Source organism: Culicoides brevitarsis, chromosome 3, assembly GCF_036172545.1.
Source record: "Culicoides brevitarsis isolate CSIRO-B50_1 chromosome 3, AGI_CSIRO_Cbre_v1, whole genome shotgun sequence".
NCBI lineage: Eukaryota > Metazoa > Arthropoda > Insecta > Diptera > Ceratopogonidae > Culicoides > Culicoides brevitarsis.
Window position 1 is genome coordinate 28,808,731 of NC_087087.1, and position 16,007 is coordinate 28,824,737.

At 29.9% G+C, this 16,007-nt stretch overlaps 1 protein-coding gene across 1 annotated transcript in view; it reads right to left on the reverse strand.

Moving 5' to 3' along the window:
- Nucleotides 1–14,210: 14,210 nt before the first annotated feature.
- Nucleotides 14,211–16,007, reverse strand: part of LOC134835779 (plexin-A4) — a 107,928-nt gene continuing 106,131 nt past the window's right edge. The window contains exons 10-11 of the mRNA XM_063850737.1: nucleotides 15,772–15,916; nucleotides 14,211–14,655 (exon numbers count right to left, since the gene is read on the reverse strand). Coding sequence (XP_063706807.1) covers nucleotides 14,270–14,655; nucleotides 15,772–15,916 — 531 coding nt within the window. The 3' untranslated portion in view covers nucleotides 14,211–14,269. The remainder of the gene's footprint in view (nucleotides 14,656–15,771; nucleotides 15,917–16,007) is intronic.

Consider the following 16,007-nt stretch of genomic DNA (forward strand, 5'->3'; position numbering starts at 1 on the left):
ATGATTTTCAAAACAAAAATTAAAATAATTGAAAATTGAAAAATTTTTTTTTGAAAATTTTTTATGAAAATACAACAGAAAATGATCAATTTTGATGAAATTTTTAACTTTTTTTTTATTTTGCCCTATTGGATTTTTGACTTTTAAAATGGGGCATCGGACTTTATTTTTGATTTTCGTTTGAAGCGGCCTTAAATCGAAAAATATATTTTTTCTTTAAAAAAAATAAATTTTAAATTTAATTAAAATTTTATTTAATTAAAAATTAAAAATTAATTAGAAATTAAAAATTTTCAATTAATTTAAATTTAATTAATTTTAAATTATTTTTTAAATTTTAAATTTTTTTCCGAAAATCCAAAAATTTTTGATAGGTCTAAAATTAAATTTTCGAGTAAAGATTTAAAAAAAAAAAAAAAAATATTTTTTTTTTAATAAATTTTATTAAATAAACTAAGCTGAGCGAATAATAAATAACTTAGCAGCAAATAAATAAATAAACTTAAATATATTCTACCATTCCCTGAATCAGATGAAACGCATCTCGTGCTGCCATTTCAATTTGATTTGCTGGCAAAATGGGTCCATTGGTGCCCCTTAACTCTACGGTAAATGCATAGGGGATGCCAACTTGGTGCATTGCATACGAATCTGCCGACCCTGAACGCTGATAAATCATATCGCTACTCGTATCGATGAGATATTTCGTCACACTGCCACTATTTCTGAGTTTTTCCAGCGACACCATTGCCATGTCAAACAAATCATCATATCGTTCACTCACAAACGCATTGCTCGGCGACGGCGGATACGCTATCAATTGTCCATAGGCATGCAAACTCACGTAAATTTTGATGCTTTTTCGGTGTTCCATGAGGAATTTCGACAGTGCTTTGGATTCCGGTTCAGAAAATGGCTGAGGACCTGCGTAATATTCGTTACATGGATCTTCCGAAGCACCAACGACGCTCCAACTGTCATCCCAGTTTCGATTTAAATCCGTGCCGTAGCAGTATTTTTTGAGCGCCGCCATTTGCGCGGGATCATCGTCGTCCGTTTGAAGCCAATTCATTGCCGCCGTCAATAAACTGTCCTTTTTCTCGTGTTTCGTGCGAGTTTTTCGCCACATCCGGTCTGTAGTGTGACTATATTCATAGCCATCTGGGTTAAGTAACGGCATGATATACCAATCCACACCCATGAGAGATGAGGCGTTGCCTTTCTGAAGTAACGTAATGAGATGATTGATGATCCAAGTCGCGGATGCCGAACTAATCCATTCACGAGCATGCGATCCAGCTTCAATGAAAATCGCAGGTTTGGAACGTTTCTTACGTTTTTCCGTGGATTTTTTGTCATTTTTACGCTTTTTCTCTTCTTTAGCGCCATCTGTTGTCGAGAATATCTTTATCACGTTCAACGGCATTCCCTCGAAACTGTTACCGATCGGAATTAACTCGACATTTTGCGGATAAGAGCGTTGAAGGAAGTCCAAAAATTTGGTTATATCGCTGTAGCGATGGTAATGATACCAAGTTAGGGGATGTTCAGCTCGTAACATGTTATATCGCAAAGGGGGATTCTCATATTTGATGGCTTTTTCCAAATCCCATACTGTGATGTCGAACGGAATACCTTCGTCATCTAAAAATTCCTTGAAATTCTCCAAGTTTGAGGGATCAACGACGACATCAGTGGGTCCTCGTAACGAAGGACCCTTGAGCCACATCAATTTTTCACCGTTTTCGTCTTGTTTGTGTTCCAGTAAGGCAGTTATGTGATCCTGGGTGCGAGGAAGTACGCGCCATACTTGATGATTCGCATAGGATTTTCGTTCTTCAGGTTGCTTCAAAGGTTGAACTATGCTCGGAGGGGTCGCATTTTGAAGCGCATGCAATATTTCGACCAACATTGAAGGATCCTTCATTGGAAGCTTAATTTGAATTGAATCTGAATTCATTACCATCGGCGGGGGAGAAGTCAAAGAGGGGGGAGGTGTAGTCGTTACGGGACCAAAAATACTCGGCATCCAATCAAATAAGCTTTCATCACTATTAGGAGCAGTTGTTGTCACTTGCGACGAAATTTCATTGTCGTTCGAAGTAAAAATCGAAAAAATTTTCATCGGATTCAAGTTGCTGATCCAACTTGAACTCTCAGTGGTTGTAACTCCCATTAAGGGTGATGCAGTAGGAATTGCGACAATTTCGTTATTTTCTGACGAACTAAAGAGGTAAGATGGGTAATACCAAGGATCTTTGGGTCTTCGTTGCTCCGTGGGTTGCTTCGGGCGACGATACTCAATTTTAGGTGTAGTGCTTCTTCCATGTGCTAAACTTTCATCAGACTCCTCATCTTCGTACGAGTCATAAGGCTTCCGCCGTCTTTTCTTCTTCGGCTTATAACTATTCCTCGAGGACGGCATGAAAGACGAGAAAAACCGCGACACCGTACTCAAAATTGTCTCGAAAAATCCCTCGGGCTCGTCATAGTCATCGTAATCATCGTCATACTTTTTAGTTTTTTTCCCGGCATATTCCACGTCGATCCGTTTGTCGTTCTTTTCCTTCGAAGACGACCCGGAATATTCGTCGGAGTAATATTCGCTGTCTTCGCGCGATGCCAAAGAGTTGCTAACATCGCGAGAATCGTAGTCGTCGTCATCGTAACCAATTCCGAAGCCATAGTCGTCTTCATAGCTCTCGGAATCCTTCTTTGAATGTTTGTCCTTTCTCGAGTCGTTATACGGGGCAGTTGTTGATTGGACTTCAGGCGAAGCAAATTCGCTCGTGACATGAACTTTGGTGCGTATGACTTTTGTCTCGTTCGTGCCACGTTTCGTTAAGTGCGGTAAAGATTCGTTGACATCGCGTTTGGCCATTGTACGGTATTCGTAACTGTCGTCGTCGTAGTCGTGTTTCTTGTGATGGTGCTTCTTTTTCTTCTTCTTCTTTTTCTGGAAAGATAAAAATAAAAAAAAATTCAAAATTTGAAGGAACAAAAACCTGACAGTTTAAAAATTTGACATATTTTAACCTAAAAATCAGAAAAAGTGACAAATTTAAAGGATTTTTGAAAATTGATAAATTTGTAAAAAACGTAAAAAAAATTTGAAAATTACTCAAAACTGCTAAAAAATTGAAACTGAAAAAAATTTTTTCCTTTGACATAGTTTTGTTTTAAAAACTAAATCAAGAGCAAAAAAACTGTGTCAAAAACTGTGTCAAAGCTATTTTTGTCAAATCTTGCTCCAAATGGATAAAAATTTGTCAGAGGGCTCTAATTTATCATTTTTAATCATTTTATAACTCAAAACTGCCAAAAAATTGAAACTGAAAAAAAATTTTTTCTTTGACATAGTTTTGTTTTAAAAACTAAATCAAGAGCAAAAAAACTGTGTCAAAAACTGTGTCAAAGCTATTTTTGTCAAATCTTGCTCCAAATGGATTGAAATTTGTCAGAGGGCTCTAATTTATCATTTTTAATCATTTTATAACTCAAAACTGCCAAAAAATTGAAACTGAAAAAAATTTTTTTCTTTGACATAGTTTTGTTTTAAAAACTAAATCAAGAGCAAAAAAACTGTGTCAAAAACTGTGTCAAAGCAATTTTTGTCAAATCTTGCTCCAAATGGATTGAAATTTGTCAGACGGCTCTAATTTATCAATTTTTAAACTCAAAACTTTATTCAAAACTGCCAAAAAATTGAAACTGCTCCAAAAAAATTTTTCTTTTATCATTTTTACATTTTTTTGTTTTAAAAACTAAAAAGAGCAAAAAAACTGTGTCAAAAACTGCAAAGCTATTTTTGTCAATTTTTGCTCCAAATGGATTGAAATTTGTCAGAGGGCTCTAATTTATCATTTTTAATTATTTTTAAACTCAAAACTGCCAAAAAATTGAAACTGAAAAAAATTTTTTTCTTTGACATAGTTTTGTTTTAAAAACTAAATCAAGAGCAAAAAAACTGTGTCAAAAACTGTGTCAAAGCTATTTTTGTCAAATCTTGCTCCAAATGGATAAAAATTTGTCAGAGGGCTCTAATTTATCATTTTTAATTTGCCAAAAAATTGAAACTGAAAAAAATTTTTTCTTTGACATAGTTTTGTTTTAAAAACTAAATCAAGAAAAAAAACTGTGCAAAAACTGTGTCAAAATTTTTGTCATTTGCTCCAAATGGATAAAAATTTGAGAAAAAATCATTTTATAACTCAAAACTGCCAAAAAATTGAAACTGAAAAAAAATTTTTTCTTTGACATAGTTTTGTTTTAAAAACTAAATCAAGAGCAAAAAAACTGTGTCAAAAACTGTGTCAAAGCTATTTTTGTCAAATCTTGCTCCAAATGGATTGAAACTTGTCAGAGGGCTCTAATTTATCATTTTTAATCATTTTATAACTCAAAACTGCCAAAAAATTGAAACTGAAAAAAATTTTTTCTTTGACATAGTTTTGTTTTAAAAACTAAATCAAGAGCAAAAAAACTGTGTCAAAGCTATTTTTTGTCAAATCTTGCTCCAAATGGATTGAAATTTGTCAGAGGGCTCTAATTTATCATTTTTAATCATTTTATAACTCAAAACTGCCAAAAAATTGAAACTGAAAAAAAAATTTTTTCTTTGACATAGTTTTGTTTTAAAAACTAAATCAAGAGCAAAAAAACTGTGTCAAAGCTATTTTTGTCAAATTTTGCTCCAAATGGATAAAAATTTGTTTAATTTATCATTTTTAATCATTTTATAACTCAAAACTGCCAAAAAATTAAAACTGAAAAAAAATTTTTTTTTGACATAGTTTTGTTTTGAAAACTAAATCAAGAGCAAAAAAACTTTCAAAAACTAAATTTGACATAGTTTTGTTTTAAAAACTAAATCAAGAGCAAAAAAAAACTGTGTCAAAAAAACTGTGTCAAAGCTATTTTTGAGGGCTCAAATCATTTTATAACTCAAAACTGCCAAAAAATTGAAACTGAAAAAAATTTTTTTCTTTGAAAAAACTAAATTGTCAAAAACTGTGTCAAAGCTATTTTTGTCAAAGGGCTCTAATTTATCATTTTTAATCGTTTTATAACTCAAAACTGCCAAAAAATTGAAACTGAAAAAAAAATTTTTCTTTGACATAGTTTTGTTTTAAAAACTAAATCAAGAGCAAAAAAACTGTGTCAAAAACTGTGTCAAAGCTATTTTTGTCAAATCTTGCTCCAAATGGATAAAAGATTTGTCAGAGGGCTCTAATTTATCATTTTTAATCATTTTATAACTCAAAACTGCCAAAAAATTGAAACTGAAAAAAATTTTTTCTTTGACATAGTTTTGTTTTAAAAACTAAATCAAGAGCAAAAAAACTGTGTCAAAAACTGTGTCAAAGCTATTTTTGTCAAATCTTGCTCCAAATGGATAAAAATTTGTCAGAGGGCTCTAATTTATCATTTTTAATCATTTTATAACTCAAAACTGCCAAAAAATTGAAACTGAAAAAAAATTTTTTCTTTGACATAGTTTTGTTTTAAAAACTAAATCAAGAGCAAAAAAACTGTGTCAAAAACTGTGTCAAAGCTATTTTTGTCAAATCTTGCTCCAAATGGATAAAAATTTTTCTGAGGGCTCTTTTCTTTTTGAGGGATTTCTTTTCTGAGGGATTTATCATTTTTAATCATTTCAAACTAAATCAAGAGCAAAAAAAGTGTCAAAGCTATTTTTGTCAAATCTTGCTCCAAACGGATTGAAATTTGTCAGAGGGCTCTAATTTATCATTTTATAACTCAAAACTGCCAAAAAATTGAAACTGAAAAAAAATTTTTTCTTTGACATAGTTTTGTTTTAAAAACTAAATCAAGAGCAAAAAAACTGTGTCAAAAACTGTGTCAAAGCTATTTTTGTCAAATCTTGCTCCAAATGGATAAAAATTTGTCAGAGGGCTCTAATTTATCATTTTTAATCATTTTATAACTCAAAACTGCCAAAAAATTGAAACTGAAAAAAAATTTTTTCTTTGACATAGTTTTGTTTTAAAAACTAAATCAAGAGCAAAAAAACTGTGTCAAAAACTGTGTCAAAGCTATTTTTGTCAAATCTTGCTCCAAATGGATATGTCATATGTCAGATATGTCAGAGGGCTCTAATTTATCATTTTTAATCATTTTATAACTCAAAACTGCCAAAAACTTGAAACTGAAAAAAAATTTTTTCTTTGACATAGTTTTGTTTTAAAAACTAAATCAAGAACAAAAAAACTGTGTCAAAAACTGTGTCAAAGCTATTTTTGTCAAATCTTGCTCCAAATGGATTGAAATTTGTCAGAGGGCTCTAATTTATCATTTTTAATCATTTTATAACTCAAGACTGCCAAAAAATTGAAACTGAAAAAAAATTTTTTCTTTGACATAGTTTTGTTTTAAAAACTAAATCAAGAGCAAAAAAACTGTGTCCTGTGTCAAAGCTATTTTTGTCAAATCTTGCTCCAAATGGATAAAAATTTGTCAGAGGGCTCTAATTTATCATTTTTAATCATTTTATAACTCAAAACTGCCAAAAAATTGAAACTGAAAAAAAATTTTTTCTTTGACATAGTTTTGTTTTAAAAACTAAATCAAGAGCAAAAAAACTGTGTCAAAAACTGTGTCAAAGCTATTTTTGTCAAATCTTGCTCCAAAAAAAGGGCTCTAATTTATCATTTTACAACTCAAAACTGCCAAAAAATTGAAACTGAAAAAAAATTTTTTCTTTGACATAGTTTTGTTTTAAAAACTAAATCAAGAGCAAAAAAACTGTGTCAAAAACTGTGTCAAAGCTATTTTTGTCAAATCTTGCTCCAAATGGATAAAAATTTGTCAGAGGGCTCTAATTTATCATTTTTAATCATTTTATAACTCAAAACTGCCAAAAAATTGAAACTGAAAAAAAATTTTTTCTTTGACATAGTTTTGTTTTAAAAACTAAATCAAGAGCAAAAAAACTGTGTCAAAAACTGTGTCAAAGCTATTTTTGTCAAATCTTGCTCCAAATGGATAAAAATTTGTCAGAGGGCTCTAATTTATCATTTTTAATCATTTTATAACTCAAAACTGCCAAAAAATTGAAACTGAAAAAAAATTTTTTCTTTGACATAGTTTTGTTTTAAAAACTAAATCAAGAGCAAAAAAACTGTGTCAAAAACTGTGTCAAAGCTATTTTTGTCAAATCTTGCTCCAAATGGATAAAAATTTGTCAGAGGGCTCTAATTTATCATTTTTAATCATTTTATAACTCAAAACTGCCAAAAAATTGAAACTGAAAAAAATTTTTTCTTTGACATAGTTTTGTTTTAAAAACTAAATCAAGAGCAAAAAAACTGTGTCAAAGCTATTTTTGTCAAATCTTGCTCCAAATGGATTGAAATTTGTCAGAGGGCTCTAATTTATCATTTTATAACTCAAAACTGCCAAAAAATTGAAACTGAAAAAAAATTTTTTCTTTGACATAGTTTTGTTTTAAAAACTAAATCAAGAGCAAAAAAACTGTGTCAAAAACTGTGTCAAAGCTATTTTTGTCAAATCTTGCTCCAAATGGATAAAAATTTGTCAGAGGGCTCTAATTTATCATTTTATAACTCAAAACTGCCAAAAAATTGAAACTGAAAAAAAATTTTTTCTTTGACATAGTTTTGTTTTAAAAACTAAATCAAGAGCAAAAAAACTGTGTCAAAAACTGTGTCAAAATTTTTGTCAAATCTTGCTCCAAATGGATTTTTCATTTTATAACTCAAAACTGCCAAAAAATTGAAACAAAAAAAATTTTTTCTTTGACATAGTTTTGTTTTAAAAACTAAATCAAGAGCAAAAAAACTGTGTCAAAAACTGTGTCAAAGCTATTTTTGTCAAATCTTGCTCCAAATGGATAAAAATTTGTCAGAGGGCTCTAATTTATCATTTTTAATCATTTTATAACTCAAAACTGCCAAAAAATTGAAACTGAAAAAAAATTTTTTCTTTGACATAGTTTTGTTTTAAAAACTAAATCAAGAGCAAAACTGTGTCAAAAACTGTGTCAAAGCTATTTTTGTCAAATCTTGCTCCAAATGGATAAAAATTTGTCAGAGGGCTCTAATTTATCATTTTTAATCATTTTATAACTCAAAACTGCCAAAAAATTGAAACTGACATAGTTTTGTTTTAAAAACTAAATCAAAAAAAATTTGCTCCAAACGGATTGAAATTTGTCAGAAATTTATCATTTTATAACTCAAAACTGCCAAAAAATTGAAACTGAAAAAAAATTTTTTCTTTGACATAGTTTTGTTTTAAAAACTAAATCAAGAGCAAAAAAACTGTGTCAAAAACTGTGTCAAAGCTATTTTTGTCAAATCTTGCTCCAAATGGATAAAAATTTGTCAGAGGGCTCTAATTTATCATTTTTAATCATTTTATAACTCAAAACTGCCAAAAAATTGAAACTGAAAAAAAATTTTTTGACATAGTTTTGTTTTAAAAACTAAATCAAGAGCAAAAAAACTGTGTCAAAAACTGTGTCAAAGCTATTTTTGTCAAATCTTGCTCCAAATGGATAAAAATTTGTCAGAGGGCTCTAATTTATCATTTTTAATCATTTTATAACTCAAAACTGCCAAAAAATTGAAACTGAAAAAAAAAAAATTTACATCGACATAGTTTTGTTTTAAAAACAAAAAATTTTTGTCAAATCTTGCTCCAAATGGATAAAAATTTTTCTAATTTTCATTTTTAATCATTTTATAACTCAAAACTGCCAAAAAATTGAAACTGAAAAAAATTTTGTTTTAAAAACTAAATCAAGAGCAAAAAAACTGTGTCAAAAACTGTGTCAAAGCTATTTTTGTCAAATCTTGCTCCAAATGGATAAAAATTTCTGAGGGCTCTAATTTATCATTTTTAATCATTTTATAACTCAAAACTGCCAAAAAATTGAAACTGAAAAAAAATTTTTTCTTTGACATAGTTTTGTTTTAAAAACTAAATCAAGAGCAAAAAAACTGTGTCAAAAACTGTGTCAAAGCTATTTTTGTCAAATCTTGCTCCAAATGGATAAAAATTTGTCAGAGGGCTCTAATTTATCATTTTTAATCATTTTATAACTCAAAACTGCCAAAAAATTGAAACTGAAAAAAATTTTTTTCTTTGACATAGTTTTGTTTTAAAAACTAAATCAAGAGCAAAAAAACTGTGTCAAAAACTGTGTCAAAGCTATTTTTGTCAAATCTTGCTCCAAATGGATAAAAATTTGTCAGAGGGCTCTAATTTATCATTTTTAATCATTTTTGCCAAAAAATTGAAACTGAAAAAAAATTTTTTCTTTGACATAGTTTTGTTTTAAAAACTCAAGAGCAAAAAAACTCTCTCAAAAACTCTGTCAAAGCAATTTTTGTCAAATCTTGCTCCAAACGGATTGAAATTTGTCAGAGGGCTCTAATTTATCATTTTTAATCATTTTATAACTCAAAACTGCCAAAAAATTGAAACTGAAAAAAATTTTTTTCTTTGACATAGTTTTGTTTTAAAAACTAAATCAAGAGCAAAAAAACTGTGTCAAAAACTGTGTCAAAGCTATTTTTGTCAAATCTTGCTCCAAATGGATAAAAATTTGTCAGAGGGCTCTAATTTATCATTTTTAATCATTTTATAACTCAAAACTGCCAAAAAATTGAAACTGAAAAAAAATTTTTTCTTTGACATAGTTTTGTTTTAAAAACTAAATCAAGAGCAAAAAAACTGTGTCAAAAACTGTGTCAAAGCTATTTTTGTCAAATCTTGCTCCAAATGGATAAAAATTTGTCAGAGGGCTCTAATTTATCATTTTTAATCATTTTATAACTCAAAACTGCCAAAAAATTGAAACTGAAAAAAAATTTTTTCTTGACATAGTTTTGTTTTAAAAACTAAATCAAGAGCAAAAAAACTGTGTCAAAGTGTCAAAGCTATTTTTGTCAAATCTTGCTCCAAATGGATTGAAATTTGTCAGAGGGCTCTAATTTATCATTTTTAATCATTTTATAACTCAAAACTGCCAAAAAATTGAAACTGAAAAAAATTTTTTCTTTGACATAGTTTTGTTTTAAAAACTAAATCAAGAGCAAAAAAACTGTGTCAAAAACTGTGTCAAAGCTATTTTTGTCAAATCTTGCTCCAAATGGATGTGTCAAAAATTTGTCAGAGGGCTCTAATTTTTATCATTTTTAATCATTTATAACTCAAAACTGCCAAAAAATTGAAACTGAAAAAAAATTTTTTCTTTGACATAGTTTTGTTTTAAAAACTAAATCAAGAGCAAAAAAACTGTGTCAAAAACTGTGTCAAAGCTATTTTTGTCAAATCTTGCTCCAAATGGATAAAAATTTGTCAGAGGGCTCTAATTTATCATTTTTAATCATTTTATAACTCAAAACTGCCAAAAAATTGAAACTGAAAAAAAATTTTTTCTTTGACATAGTTTTGTTTTAAAAACTAAATCAAGAGCAAAAAAACTGTGTCAAAAACTGTTTTTTTTGTCAAATCTTGCTCCAAATGGATAAAAATTTGTCAGAGGGCTCTAATTTATCATTTTTAATCATTTTATAACTCAAAACTGCCAAAAAATTGAAACTGAAAAAAAATTTTTTCTGTGTCAAAAACTGTGTCATAAATCTTGTCTAAATCAAAAAATTGAGCTGTGTCAAAGCTATTTTTGTCAAATCTTGCTCCAAATGGATAAAAATTTGTCAGAGGGCTCTAATTTATCATTTTTAATCATTTTATAACTCAAAACTGCCAAAAAATTGAAACTGAAAAAAAATTTTTTCTTTGACATAGTTTTGTTTTAAAAACTAAATCAAGAGCAAAAAAACTGTGTCAAAAACTGTGTCAAAGCTATTTTTGTCAAATCTTGCTCCAAATGGATAAAAATTTGTCAGAGGGCTCTAATTTATCATTTTTAATCATTTTATAACTCAAAACTGCCAAAAAATTGAAACTGAAAAAAAATTTTTTCTTTGACATAGTTTTGTTTTAAAAACTAAATCAAGAGCAAAAAAACTGTGTCAAAAACTGTGTCAAAGCTATTTTTGTCAAATCTTGCTCCAAATGGATAAAAATTTGTCAGAGGGCTCTAATTTATCATTTTTAATCATTTTATAACTCAAAACTGCCAAAAAATTGAAACTGAAAAAAAATTTTTTCTTTGACATAGTTTTGTTTTAAAAACTAAATCAAGAGCAAAAAAACTGTGTCAAAAACTGTGTCAAAGCTCCAAATGGATAAAAATTTGTCAGAGGGCTCTAATTTATCATTTTTAATCATTTTATAACTCAAAACTGCCAAAAAATTGAAACTGAAAAAAAATTTTTTCTTTGACATAGTTTTGTTTTAAAAACTAAATCAAGAGCAAAAAAACTGTGTCAAAAACTGTGTCAAATCTTGCTCAAAATTTATCATTTTATAACTCAAAACTGCCAAAAAATTGAAACTGAAAAAAAATTTTTTCTTTGACATAGTTTTGTTTTGAAAACTAAATCAAAAAAAAAACTTGTCAAAAACTGCCAAAAAATTGAAACTGAAATTTTTTCTTTGACATAGTTTTGTTTTAAAAACTAAATCAAGAGCAAAAAAACTGTGTCAAAGCTTTTTGTCAAATCTTGCTCAAATGGATAAAAATTTGTCAAGGGCTCTAATTTATCATTTTTAATCATTTTATAACTCAAAACTGCCAAAAAATTGAAACTGAAAAAAAATTTTTTCTTTGACATAGTTTTGTTTTAAAAACTAAATCAAGAGCAAAAAAACTGTGTCAAAGCTATTTTTGTCAAATCTTGCTCCAAATGGATAAAAATTTGTCAGAGGGCTCTAATTTATCATTTTAAATCATTTTATAACTCAAAACTGCCAAAAAATTGAAACTGAAAAACATTTTTTTTTAAATTGTCTTTCCGCTAAATTGATGAAAAATTACGAAAAAATTCTTTAGTTGTCTTTTAACCAAAAAATGAATATAAAAAATTCGAAAAATTTTTAGAACTGTCAATTCAAAAATATTTCCGTTAAAAATTAAACAAATTTCATACCTTGTGATGATGATGTTCCTCGTAACTTTCGCTCTTATCATGGTAATCATGTTCATCCGAGTGCTCGTCTCCCTTCTGGATGTAATAGTAATAATTGTGCTCCTCCTTGGACTTGCAATTTTTCTGTTTAATCACTTTCTTTTTATTTCCTAAAGCATCAAAGGAGGGAAAAATTGTGAGAATTCTACCAAAAAAAGTACTTACTGCATATACGATACTCATCTACAAACTACAAAAACAAATTTTTTTATCAATTTTTAAATTATATTCGAGCATTTTTCGAGCACTAACTAACGTTCGAAGTGATGTTAAATGGGTTGAAGATCATATCGTATATCAGTTCGCCTGCACCTTGAAATTCATCAAGGATGTCGTTCATACCCTTTTTGACTTTTTTCTTGTAGTCGTAGTCGCCTTTCTTCTTTTTGTGATGATGATGTTCCTTCTTTTTCTTTTTTTTCTTCTTCTTCTTCTTTTTCTCGTGCTTGTGGTCCTTTTTCTTATCCTTCTTCTTCTCTCCCTTGACCTCTACAATTTCATAAGTTGTGATTGAGTGATCCACAAAATCGTAAAGTTTTTCAAAAAGTTGTGCAAATTTATCTATACCTGGGATGTAATCGAGCAGTCCGTAGTCGTCGGACTCTTCTTCGTGACTTTCCTCGCTTTTGTCTTTTATCTCGAAATAGGCGACGCCTTTCTTGCGGTCCGTACTTTGGTTCAAAATTAACTCATCTACGAGAGGTTTTAATAAAATGTAATTATTTTTTGTAAATTCTTTGATTTTTTTGTCGTCACCTTCGTCATTTTCTTCTTCAGCTTCTTCAACGTCTTTAATTTTCTTCGTATTCGGTACCGGAGTCGTCGTTGTTGTCGAATAATTCTTCAATAAATCCCTTATTAATCCCTTATTTGTGTCATTTTGCAGGATTTTCAGCATAACCGCACTCAAATCGATCACTGGCGTCGTCACGGGCGGCGATTGGGTCGACGGGCGCTTAATTGAATCCTCGATGGCGGCAGTTTGGAACGTCGGAATACTGCCATAACCGTAATTGGCGGGAGATGTCGCTGTAGTAGTCGTCGAAAAAAACACAAAATTCGCATTTGTGGGTCGTGCCAAGGGCTTAGGAGTCGTCGAAGGCACAAAAACCGCTTGTTCCGTCACGAGTTTCGGATCCACCAAGTATTTGTAGTAATTGGGACGCTTATTTTCGTGCGCCGTCAGCATCTGGTTGAGCAAAGATGGCGTTATGTCATGTGGCGTGGACTCAATGAAGGTCGCGGGAGGTTTCGTTGTCGATGACGGGCGATAAGTTGCGATGTCAACAGGATATGGAGGGAATTTTTTGCGTTTTTTCACCTTTTTACCGAGACTTGGATCGTTTAGGAGTGCATTAAAGTCCGAATTTTGCGTGAAATTCGCTTTTGTCAAGATCTCCGATGGGAGATAATTTTTTTTCTTGTACCGTTCGAGGTAAGATTTGTCATTTTCAGCTGGTTCGGCGATAATTTGCACGTTATATTGTTGTTTCTTGTAGCTTTTGGCGATTTTTGGGGCACGCGACGCCGTTATTGTCACATTTTTGTCACTGCTTGCCACGAGAAACGGTAGTTCGAGCACCAACATGCAACTCGTTAGTATTAAAAAGTACTTTGGGTGCATTTTTTATGTGCCGCATAATTTTTTTTCATTATTTTTTTGTCGTCATTCCGTCTTTGCTGCGCAAGCACCTCACTTTAACTAAACCAGAAACTGTCATTGCGCCTCGTACTTAAAGCATTTGACAAAATTAGGGCTCCATGACAGTGAATGGTGCATGAGACACACATGAACACACACACACGACGCAATTCGAGCATAAAAACTGTACTAAAGTACTGTCTCGTGAGTCATTAAACGATGCTAAACCTCGAATTTAGTCGAGTCTTTGATGCAAATCAATGAAAGTAAATGATTTTTTTCACTAATTCACCCGAAAAACGCCAGAAAATGCTCGAAATTCAAGTAAAAGTGAATTTTGAAGCACAAAAAGTAGAAAAATTGACCAAAAACGTCGCCCTTCCTCGTTGCGATCGATCAGCCTGGCACGATCGAATGCACAAAACTGCTTTGTAGGTCATTGTCGTGCTTCGCTCATATGAAAAGCAAAAGCGGAAAATGATTTTGTACACATTTTATTAAATACTCTTTAATTTTAACCCACAAAAAAAAAAATTATTAAAAATTAATCAGAATCAACAGTCGTTCCCGATTCGGCGAATCTTTGTTGAGTTTTTGCCAGAATCGCGGCTTTTCTCTTGTTTTTCGCGCCAATTTGAATGGGTCCGATCAGGGGTTGTTCGCATCCGAGACCTTTTGTGCCGTCATTCGACACGATGGGAATTGGCTCCAACAGGCCCGTGTCACCTTTGCCGAGACTTTTTCCTTCGGACCATCCGAGCTTCGAGAGCATCTTGAAACCCTTGTTGTCGGAGGAGATTGAGGTGTCGACCGATGCAACGACAGTTTTTTCCGTGTGATGTGACGAGCCGACGGTTTTGCGACGTGTGTCGGCGCGATCTTTGTACGAAGCGTTGGAGGAGGAGGCGTCTTTGGGATCTTCGATGTATTCTAAAAGAGAGAAATTTTTTAAAAATTTAATTTAATTTTTTTTTTTTTTATTCAAATTTATTTCTTTAATTAAAAAATTTTAATGAATTTTGTTTTTAACAAATTTCTAATTTAAAAAAAAATTAAAATAAGTTAAAAATTTGATCAAAAATTAACTTTTTTGCTCTAAATTTATAATTTTTTAGAAAATTTTTAACTTTTTTTATTTATTTATTTTTTAAATCTGAAATTTGTAAAAAAAAATTATTAAATTTTTTTAATTAAAGGAATTCACGTTAAAAATAATTAAATGTAAAATTTAAAAAATCTAAAAAAATATGAATTTTGAGCAAAAAAGTTTTTTTTTTGATGAAATTTTTAACTTAAAAACAAAATTCATTAAAATTTTTTAATTAAATTAATTTTAATGTTAATTTTCAATTAAAATTTTCTAATTTTTACTAATTTTTTAAAGCATTTTTAATTAATTTTGCTACTTTGATGAGGGAACTTTTTTACATTTTTTTTTAATTATAAAAATTATGAAAAATTAAAAATAAAAAAATAGTTTTGAAAATTTTTTTTTAATACAGAATGACTAATTTTTAACATTTTTTGACTGTCAAGCAATATTTTTCTTGATTTTAAATAATTTTCAAATTTAAAATTGATTTCAGACCTTTTTCAAGCAAAAATTTCAAAAATTAATTTTTTGCTCTAAATTCATAATTTTTTAAGGAATTAAAAAAAAAAATAAAAATTTTATAATATTTTAGTATTTTTTGTATTAAAAATCGTATTTTGATATGAATCTTCTTCTGTTAAAATAATTTTTACAAAAATAAAAAACTGAAATTATTTTAAAAAATTCTTTAACAATTATTTTTTTAAGAAATTATTATTATTTTTTAATTTTTACTTGAAAAATTTGAAAATAATTTAAAATCAAGAAAAATATTGCTCATAAAATGTTAAAAATTTGTCATTTTGTATGAACAAAAAAAATTTCAAAATTTTTTTTTTATTTTATTTTTTAATATTTTTTAAAAAATTTTCAGGAGTTCCCCTCATCAAAGTGCCAAAATTAATATAAAATGCAAAAAAATCGAAAATAAATCAAAATTTCACGCAACTTACTTTCATTCTCCAATCCATACCGCTTCTGCAGTTGCTTCAGTGCTGCCTTATGTGACAAAACTTCCATCGCTGGCGTGACTGTCGCTGCAGTTGTTGTTGCCTTTTGCACGATTCCCGGCTCGCATTTGTCGCAAGTTGTGTGTCCCTCGTGAATGTGACACAATATCTTCGTCTTATTCAGCTCGATTACCGTGTCATGAGGCAACGACATGTGTTTGCTTTTGACTCCCGGATCC